The 10,496-nt window shown below is 33.3% G+C and overlaps 1 protein-coding gene across 1 annotated transcript in view; it reads left to right on the forward strand.

The window, feature by feature from the left end:
- LOC150076852 (mitochondrial basic amino acids transporter-like) overlaps positions 1-9,705 on the forward strand; it is a 63,021-nt gene extending 53,316 nt beyond the window's left edge. The window contains exons 3-4 of the mRNA XM_090386748.1: positions 2,097-2,180; positions 8,401-9,705. Of these exons, the coding sequence (XP_090242874.1) occupies positions 2,097-2,180; positions 8,401-9,189 (873 nt within the window). The 3' untranslated portion in view covers positions 9,190-9,705. The remainder of the gene's footprint in view (positions 1-2,096; positions 2,181-8,400) is intronic.
- Positions 9,706-10,496: the final 791 nt, after the last annotated feature.

Genomic DNA, 10,496 nt, shown 5'->3' on the forward strand with positions numbered 1-10,496 from the left:
AACACTGGAATATTGATGTTTATTGCCATGTGCTGATTGGAGGAATGAATGAGCAGTAGGATGGATGTGCAGAAATTAAATGCTCTCTGTTCACACACAAAAGTTGTTGCTGTTGTTTTAAATAAATTGTGAATTCATTTAATAACCTGCCTGAAGTATAATACGCTGTGTACATTAATTTGTTTTTACTTTAATTTTTGTTACTTTACAATTTACCAATGACTTTCTACCTCATTCTGTCAGATTCACCTGTTGCCTCTATCATGGCGCCTCCGTAGCCAGGTGGGAAGGAGCAACAGTGTGTAGCACACGCTTCTTGATTAGACCGGGGTTCGAGCCCGTCACCACCAAATACGGAGGACTACCGCATATTCCCAGAGCAATATGGCCTTAGTTGCTAATGCTCCTAAAAAAAAAAAAAAAACCAAACAACAGCCTCTATCATTCTCCCAACTCTGCTAATCACTTGGAATTCTTTGAATTCCTTTTTTGGAAACTTGACTTTCTCCAGTCCAACTTCCTAACAGTGAGGTAATTTTCATTGGTGATTTTAAAGTTCACACAATTCCAGCTGGTTTTAGTTTTCTTCATATGGACACAACTGATCGAGATTCTTTGGCTTTTGCAATACTAATGACCACAGACAGATTGTTCATTTACCTACCAGAATACCAGATAATAAATTTCAGTAATCAAAAAAGTATCAAAAAAAATTATTTTCGCCAAAGTTACATATGTGTTAGTACATAATTTCAATGAATTCTTTGCAGTTTGAAAGTAGTACAATACCAGGACAACTCATGGAGAAAGAGTTATTTTGTTTTTAAGATGCATTAGCAACTTTCTCTAGTACCATAATGCAGGCTGTGAACCCGAAACAACTCATGGGGAAAAACCCTAACCTCTCTGGCTGAAACGAACTGACTGTAGCCTTAGTTGACAAGGCCTTTAGAAATTGCTGTAGTCCATGATGCAATTTGATCCCAGACCTTTGAAGTGAATGACAAGTAGCAAAATCAGTACAGTATACTTTCATGGAAGACATTGAGTAGTGATTTTATACTAATGCCTACTGCAAGTTCAACAAATACATATTATTATGCTTTGTGGTTGTTGTGAAAGCAAAGTTTGTTGGTTCTCAATGGTTTAATGTGCTTGAGGAGGTTTAGTTTATGATCAAGTATGTCCTAAAAAAAAAAAGAACTCTGAAAAGAAAAACTTCTGTTGCCCATGTATGGTTACATTTGGGATCTGGCTACCGTGAGCCACAAAAACAGTTTAAGTCCTGCTGTCTGACAACACACAAGGAGCAACACAATCCTCCCAACTTCATAAAAAAGGCCAAATAACATTAGCTATTTTATAATTTTGAAGCTCTAACCTTGATTAGATAATTTGTTGCATAGAAATACGTTGGTTACATTCCAGCATGTTAGATGCTGTGTAGCTTAATTTTGGATTAAAAAAAAAAAACTGCTGTTGTATACTGAAAAAAATTTTTATAGGGTGTTTGGGGCCCTTGATTTTGCCTGCTTCATGACCACAAAATTCAGGTAGTCACAGATATTTTTTATTTATATATATAACAAGACTAATGATTTTTGAACTTAGTATGTGCTATAGTATTAGAATTCACATCAGATTAGATTAGAAACTTCTAAAGTTTCTCATTTTTAATTATTTTTTGCCATTCATCCCAGAAAATCTAATTGAACTTTGTACATTAGTGCACCCTATAGGGAAATCTATTCCCTAATAATTTTTTTGCAGAGGGAAAGTGATTTTTCTACATTCTTAATTATTTCTTGCCATTTATCACAGAAAATCTGATTGAACTTTGTACATTAGCCCACCCCTAATAATTTTTGCAGACAAAAAGCGATTTTTATACAATGTCAGCAAGCATTTTCCAACTGAGCTGCTGATCCTTTAGGTAAGGATATCATACTGAGCCAGCCATAATAATGCCACAGCTTGATTATATTATAATATTGCTATATAAAAAAAGTTTGAAAATTTGAAAGTGTGAAACTGAAGTGTATAAGAAACTTTTAAAGTCTTATATGATTAATTTGAACTGTCACTTTCTTTATCAGGTTAGACTGCAGACACAGGATATTAGCAAACCAATGTATAAGGGGACATGGAATTGCATGGCTTCCATCATCAAAAAAGAATCTGTAAGTATATTATGTATTGTGTGCATGGATGTGTACATTTGTACTTCTGTTTTTGCACCTGTGGCTTTGTAAAACTTGTAATGAATGGGTCAGAAAAAAATTATTTAGTAGTGCCAGGTTGACATGTTGTGTAGTTTTTTTTTTTTTTTGCAGTATTATTCTAAAGATTTTTTTCACATGTGAAACATTTAAAATTGGTAACTTGTCTGATTACAGTTACCTGCAGGCCATTACAGATAATTTTTTGTTATTGGAAGCACTTACAGTCTGAATCTTATTGGTTGAAGGAGTTGTTGTTTAATGCATAGTAACACCTTAGCATGATATAAGATAGAAACCAAATAGATTAAGCTTTTATTATGGTGATATGAAATGGTTATCTAAAGAGATTTTGCTTTTATTATACAGCATACTTAGTAAATGATATTACGAGTGCATAATTGGGTCTTTCCCTAGCTGCATGAAAAATATAGGTGGTCATAAAGTAACAGCGTAAAAATATGTAAATGTTTATATGACTAACAGTTTCTAGATTGCATGGTCTCACTTTTATCTTCACTGACTTATGTATAACTGTGTTGAAAACCCACATATACTTATTAAATTTGAAAAGGTAAAAGACAAGACTTTTATCCAGTAGTATTATCTTTTATGCCTCTGAGTAATAATAATAAAACTATTTAATTGGCATTACAAATATATGAAGTATTTTTATTAAATTTTCAAATTTAATTATTAATTTCCACTAATGGCTTTCACCGAACATATGCACATACAATAATTGATCAGTTACATGATAAGGCAACAGTATGGTGTGGAACCATGTGTGTGTGTGTTTATGTAAATGAACTATTTTTTGAAGAAATTGTTAATGGACACTTCATTATTATATTCATGAATTGAAAGAGATATGCGAATATGTTGGAAAATGCTGTCATTCTGGATTTGAGATAGAAGAAATAGTCATTGGCTGTGATTGTCTGTGACAAGGTACAGAGAGTTGTGCTGTTGTACTGGGTTGTTATTTGACTGACTGTATGCTTTCTGTTAAGTGCACAATTCTTGTAAGCCTCTTGATATGAGACTTATTTATTTTTTTAAAACCAAACTAAGGAGTCTTCCCGGTAGTAGTATAAATCTTTTTGCCAAATGTTTGGGATTTAAGAGCATCTTTTATATGTGATTATGAATATTACATAATTAGAGTTAAGAGATCAGTTAAATGTAATGATGCAGACTTTACATATCACTTTTTTGAACCAGGGAAAAACATGCACAAGGAGCTTTGACCATTTACTGTACACTTGATCCCATTGAATGATAGTGGGTCTTTGCCTGTGTTGGCTATTTTGCCGACCAGGCTAGCTGGGTGGGCAAAGTGCCTGCCTAGCAACCCAAAGGTCGCGGGTTCAAATCCCACCTCAGGCTTGGATCAAAGTACTGCAAAAAAAAACCTTGGGAGGTGCATTATGGCCACAGAAGCTGATGTGCCAACAACTACCAAAAAAAAAAAAAAAAAAAAAAGAAAAAAAAAGTTGGCTATTTCCTCTTTAAAGATCATTCTGTATTGTACTTTGTTTTCATGACAGATCCAATAGTGATTATCCAACAAAGATAGTTCTAGATTAAAGGCTCACACATAATGGTTATACGTATATACAGTTTTATTTCTGTAAACAGCTAGGCTGTTTACTATTGTTCCCAGCTGATTAAAAAAAAAAGTTCCAAAGATGGCAGAATCACCTCTTCAGATGATGCAACAAAATTTAAGACATTAGCAACTGTGGCAAAAACCGTTGATAATGGTACTTGTCTTTTAGCTGAACATAAGTTCAATCCTTAATGCCAAGTACTCACTTTCACTCTTCAGGAACAGCTGAATGATTCCATATTTTCACTAATATTCCCACTGATTCTTGTTATAAAGAAATGTCATTAAGCAAGGTATACCTGTATTTTTTACTTTATTTATCTTGGATTTTATACATTCAATGAATAAAAGATATGATATAAAATTGCGTTTCTTCAATAACTTTTCTAAAAGCTACTACTTAAACTATCGCTTCTATTGTCACCCAGCGTATTCTGTCAAGATACAAAGTGTTAAATATTAGATAGATAATGTATATTTCAGAGGACCAGTTTTGAAAAGTTAAGTATGAAATTTGCAGATGTACACAATAGATAGTATGAACCAGAGCTCTAATGCTCAATATGTTCTACATTGATATCATTATTTGTAAAAGAATAAGAGAAGTTTACATCAATATGATACGTACAACACTTCCATATGGTACGCTCCAGAAATTAAAACTAAAACAATTTAAAAAATTGAAAAATTTAAATTACAGTCAAAAATAATTAAAAATCAAGTAAAAAATTGCAAAATGATTTTCCTTCCTGAAGCTTCCAACGCTTTTCGACCATATGTTATGATCACAGGAATGAAAATTACCGAATAGGAGTGAGCATGAAACTTAAATAGGGATTATTTGTCTTCGTGCATTCACATAAAACACCACGAATCGGAGATTAGATATGGCTGGCAAACATTAACAAAATTCTCATGTAATTTAATTTCGATGGTTTCTGCAATTAATAGTCTCGTATAATTACGTTGGACACTTAAGTATTTTGGCCTCGTTAAATAAAAAAGTATGTTTTTCGTTAATGGCACAAAAGGCTAATTCTGACGAGAAGCATGAACTGAGGCCGCATGTTGATTAACACGAAAATTGAGAGGAAACTGCATAGAACCTTGATAAGATGAGTTGCAATCGCTGCAAGAAATGCTGTATACTAGGTCATTTATTTGTTTTGCAAATGAGGAAAGGACTGTGATTTTTTAGTGTAGTGTGTAATTTCCGTATTAGCCTGGCCACAACTTTAAATTCGGTATCTTTAAAGAATCTGTTAAGCTGTTTGTGCCACTGATCAACATATGGGACAGAAATAAAGTATTTTTTGATATTACTGTTGTTGGTTGGTGTAGTTTTTTTGTATCGTGTCCTTAGTTTGTACCCTAATTTGGTTTATTGTAGCAAGGGGATAACCACTGTTTAAGAATCGGCTGGTTAATATTTGTATTTCTGTGCCCAAAGCCTATTCTGTCATTGAATATTTATAGGCATTGAGAAATTAAATAAAGATAATCTTTTGTAGGTGAACAGGTGGTAGCTGTTATAATGCAGAAGCATACAGGTGTTTGTAGGTTTGCAGTAAATGTTAAATTGGATTTTATCCGAATCCCGAGTAAGCGTGAAATTTAGAAAATTTAATGACTTTGTATCTGTATTCTCCCTTTCCAATGTAAATTTGAGAATGAATATTATTAAACAAATGTAAAATGTCTTGGATAGTGCTACTATCAGTAATAATTAGAACGTCATCTAAATACCTCCCATAGTATGTGATATGGGTAGAAAAGGCGTCAAATGTATACGCTCAATTGTTAAGAGATAGATCTCCGATATTAAGTCGCTTAGGCTTAATCCCATTAGCAACCCAAAAATTTGTTTGTATACTTTGTCTGAAAAAGGTGATATAGTTGGACTAGAATTAGACTTTCAACTAAGAGTTTAATTAAATGAAAAATTTCCTTAATAGGAAGCTTCATATAATTAATCAGTATCGAGTTATTATTTAACATATTCCAAAGAATGTCTAATGTATATTCAACGTTCACCGGTGAAATACCACCACTTTGCTTATTGGAGGCTTGAAGTGGTGAAACCCATGTTTAGTCTCTAGAGCAAAGTTTCCGGCATCCCCCCCCCCCCATACTTCTTCTTCAACCCATGCATGGTACTAAGTACTATAGGTTTTGATACCTTTAGTGTTTGGGGTTTTCATAAAAAAAAAAAAAAAAAAAAAAAAACAACATTCATATATAACGAGGTAACATCTAGTAGAATAAATTATCATTATCGCCAAGTTCACAGGCCTTAAGCTTATTAAATAATGTATCATAGTTCTTAATCCCAAATTGTATCACCTGTCTAAAGGGTTTTATAATGCTATATATACATGTGGCCAAGGATGAAAATGCAGAGTTTCTGTAGTAAACAATAGGCTGAATACGAAATCCGGTCTTATGTTTTATCGTTGAGAGAGAGAGAGATCTTCGATATTAAGCTGCTTAGGCTTAATCTCATTGGCAATCTCTCAACGATTGAGCGTATACATTTGACACCTTTTCTACCCCGTATCGCATACTATGGGAGGTATTTAGACGATGTTCTAGTTATTACTGATAGTAGCACTATCCAAGACATTTTACATTTGTTTAATGATATTCATTCTAGATACAAAGTCATTAAATTTTCTAAATTTCACGTTTACTCAGGACTCGAATAAAATCCAATTTAACATTTATCGTAAACCTACAAACACTGGTATGCTTCTGCATTATAACAGCTACCACCTGTTCACCTTCAAAAGATCGATTATCTTTAATCAATTTCTCAATGCCTATAAATATTCAATGATGGAATCGGCTTTGGGCACAGAAATTCAAATATTAACCATTTTTTTTTTTAAACAGGGATGCTACAATAAACGAAATTAGGGTACAAACTAAGGATAGGATACAAAACACTACACCAACCAACAGTAGTAATATCAAAAAATACTTTATTTTTGTCCCATATGTTGAACAGTGCACAAACAGCTTAACAGATTCTTTAAAGATGCTGAATTTAAAATTGTGGCCAGGCCAATACGGAAATTACACACTATACTAAAAAATCACTGTCCTTTCCTCATTTGCAATACAAATAAATGACCTGGTATACACCATTTCTTGTGGCAATTGCAACTCGTCTTATCAAGGTTCCACGTGGTTTCCTCTCAATTTTCATGTTAAACAACATGCGGCCTCAGTTCGTGCTTCTCGTTCAACAGTGTCAGAATTAGACTTTCATGCCATTAACGAAAAACACTTTTTATTTAACAAGGCCAAAATACTTAAGTGTCCAACGTAATTATACAAGACTATTCAATTGCGTCAAAATTAAATTACATGAGAATTCTGTTAATGTTTGCCGGCCATATCTAATCTCTGATTCATGGTCTTTTACGTGCATGTGCAAAGACAAATAATCACTATAAGTTTCATGCTCACTCCTATTCAGTCATTCTCATTCCTGCGATCACGACATGCAGTCAAAAAGCATTGTCAGCTTCAGGAAGGAAAATCGTTTTGCAATTTTTTTTATTAAATTTAAATTAATTAAAATTAACATTAAATTAATTTTTTACTTGATTTTTAATTGTGTTCAAGTGATTTTCAATTATTTTTGACTGTAATGTATCATATGGAAGTGTTCTATGTATCATATTGAGGTAAACCTCTCTGATTCTTTTACAAAAAAAATGTACACAATGTAAAAAAAAAAAAAAAAAAAAAAAAATAATATTAGTACTATAAGCTGCTAAAAAAATTTCACAATAAAAATTCTTATCTGTGACTCTGGTACAGTTTCAGGTCTTTATTTTATTAGATACTTTAAATTCCTAATCTGCTGGCAGTGATAAGAGAGGTTTACATTATCATTACTATACAGACAGATTTCGTTCTGTGATCAAAAATTTAATACAGTAAAGCATATGAATTGTTTGATTTCAATTATTACATTGAAATACCTCCCCCATCCAGTCCTTTAATACTGTACTCTGTAGGACAAATGCAGCTCAGTTATAGGGGTTAAAGAGACACAATGATCATTGTGTTTAAATGGAAGTTTTACTTCTCTACACTTCTTGGCTGTTCCCTTAATACAAAATATGTTACTCATAGTTCTGCCTGTGTTTGCTAATAGAGGCCAACTGTTAGCTGATGAAAAGCCAGTATGCTTTGAAAGAGCTGTCCTGGCAGCGTCTGATGTAAATGTATAATGGATTCACCTTTTCAGGTGATGCTATACAGTTTAAAAAGTACTGAGCATCACAGCTCTGGTTCGTACTACCACAATCTAAAAAAGATATCAGTAACTTAGGAATAACTGTAGATAGCTATTTTTTTTTTTTAAGAATAAAACCCAAGCCTTAATTCTGATTTCCTGGTCTCAGCTTTCAGTGCAAGCAGAATGATCCTGATGATCAGAAATTGAATGTAGTAAAGTGTATGAATTTTATCTGATTCTCATTTTATGATCCTTGTGCTATTATTTGTAAAATTATTGTTCAAATCTATTAAAGCTTTTTCTTTTCTTTTATAAAGGTATCTGGACTGTATAAAGGTATGTCTTCACCAATGGCAGGCTTGGCAGCAATAAATGCTATAGTCTTTGGCACATATGGTAACCTGCAGCGTAACTTTTCATCTCCTGATTCTTTCACAAGTCACTTCATCTCGGGTAGTGTGGCAGGCACAGTTCAGAGCATCATTACCAGTCCTATGGAACTAGCAAAGACAAGACTACAACTTCAAGGGGAAGGCAGGCCAAGAATACATCCACCATATTGGAAAAAAACCGTGTATCCTCACTACAGCAATCCACTAGACTGCTTAAATAAGGTATTTAAAGCAGAAGGAATAAGAGGACTTTGCCGAGGACTTGGTTGTACTGTCCTTAGAGATTCTCCTGGTTTTGGCACTTATTTTGCTGGATATGAGTTTCTCATCCAAAAGGTTTTTTCTGATGTTAATGGAAATGTAAGTACAAGTGGACTGATGATAGCTGGTGGCCTAGCAGGGGTAATATCATGGATCGTGGTATATCCATTTGATGTCATGAAATCCAGACTTCAAGTAGATGGCACTAGAGGGCCAAAGCAATATAGTGGCCTCTGGGACTGCATGATAAAAAGCTACCAAAAAGAAGGTCTACGTGCATTTACAAGGGGTATTTCATCAACCATTGTTCGGGCATTTCCTACTAATGCTGCTACTTTCACAGTATTCACTTGGGTGTTCATGTTATTTGATAGTGAACGAGAAAGTTCTCCTAGCATGATAATGGAAAAAGAATTTAATAGGGTAGCTGCATGTGTAGATACTTGTATTTAAAGTGATAAGTCAAGCAATTTAGAAATGTTCCAAAATCCATATCGCACCAATATTGAACTCTTCAATTGTGATGACCTTGCTTTTAGAAGTTTAAAATCAGTTTAGTTTTACTGGTATAATGCCAGATTTTAATGCTGACCTCATGTTGAGGAACTACATTTTTATCAGTCTCATTTATGTAATGTGGTGAATTTACAGAAGTTGCATTTTCCTTATGAATGCTGTAGATGAATATTTTGAAACCTGCCTTCAGCCCAAGAAAGTCATTCTACTAAGCACAGTCCTAATCCACCTTTCTCCATGAGATACCAAGAGATAGCTGACTGGTGAAGTGATTACGATAACTGACAGATACTTGTATTTCTAAACACACTTCAATTATTTTAGAGATTTTTTTTTCAGCTGTTATCATATCTCAGCCTTTATATTTTCAATGAATAAAAGATCTAAAAATTTTACTTCTGCAAGAATCAGATATGTTCCTAAAAGCTACTTAAACTGTCACTTCTGTTATCACCCAACATATTCTCTTAAAAATTGTTAAATATTGCATAGATAATATATATTTCACAGGGGGCCAATTTCAGAAAGTTTATGTATGAAGTTTGCAGATGTACATAATGTAAAAAAAAAAATTTTAATACCTTAGGTATTGTAAGGACTAAGACTGTGATAAAAACTTCCCAATAAAAATCCTTATCTGTGGCTATAGTACAGTTTCATGTCTTTATTTTATTAGATACTTTAATTATTAGTTAAGTCTCTAAATTGCTGGCAGTGATAAGAGAGGCCGAAACCTTTATTTACTACAATAAAACTAATATACATATGAAACAAATACATGAGACACTTGTGTCCCAAAATGTTGGAGTTATTACAACTAAATACTGCAGGGTCTCAAAATATTCTGCCCCTTTCCACCTCAAGTTCTTTAAAGCAGTAGCCAAACTTTTCCAACCCAAGTTCTAAATTCAGATTAAAAAAAAAAAAAAAAATCACCATGTAAAGCTCCAAAGGTCCACTTTAGAATAATGAAGTTGTGCAGGAAAATTGTAATAAATAAGTAGCATGAATAAAGAATAGTGGGGAATGGATCAGTTATGGTATACATCGATTCCATATATATGACTGTATATAAGAAAGTTCTTGTAGCATGATAAATGGAGTAAGAATCTAATACAATAGCTGCATATGTAGATACAGTTGAAGCTCTTTATAGTGACCCTCTTTTTAACATTCCGCACGTTATAATATCCTATGTGGTTGGTCCCGGCCAATTCCACATTAACCTAATGCTATTTTACAAA

This window comes from Mastigoproctus giganteus, chromosome 12 (assembly GCF_048544385.1).
Source record: "Mastigoproctus giganteus isolate SK-2022 chromosome 12, ASM4854438v1, whole genome shotgun sequence".
In the NCBI taxonomy this organism is placed as follows: Eukaryota; Metazoa; Arthropoda; class Arachnida; order Uropygi; family Thelyphonidae; genus Mastigoproctus; species Mastigoproctus giganteus.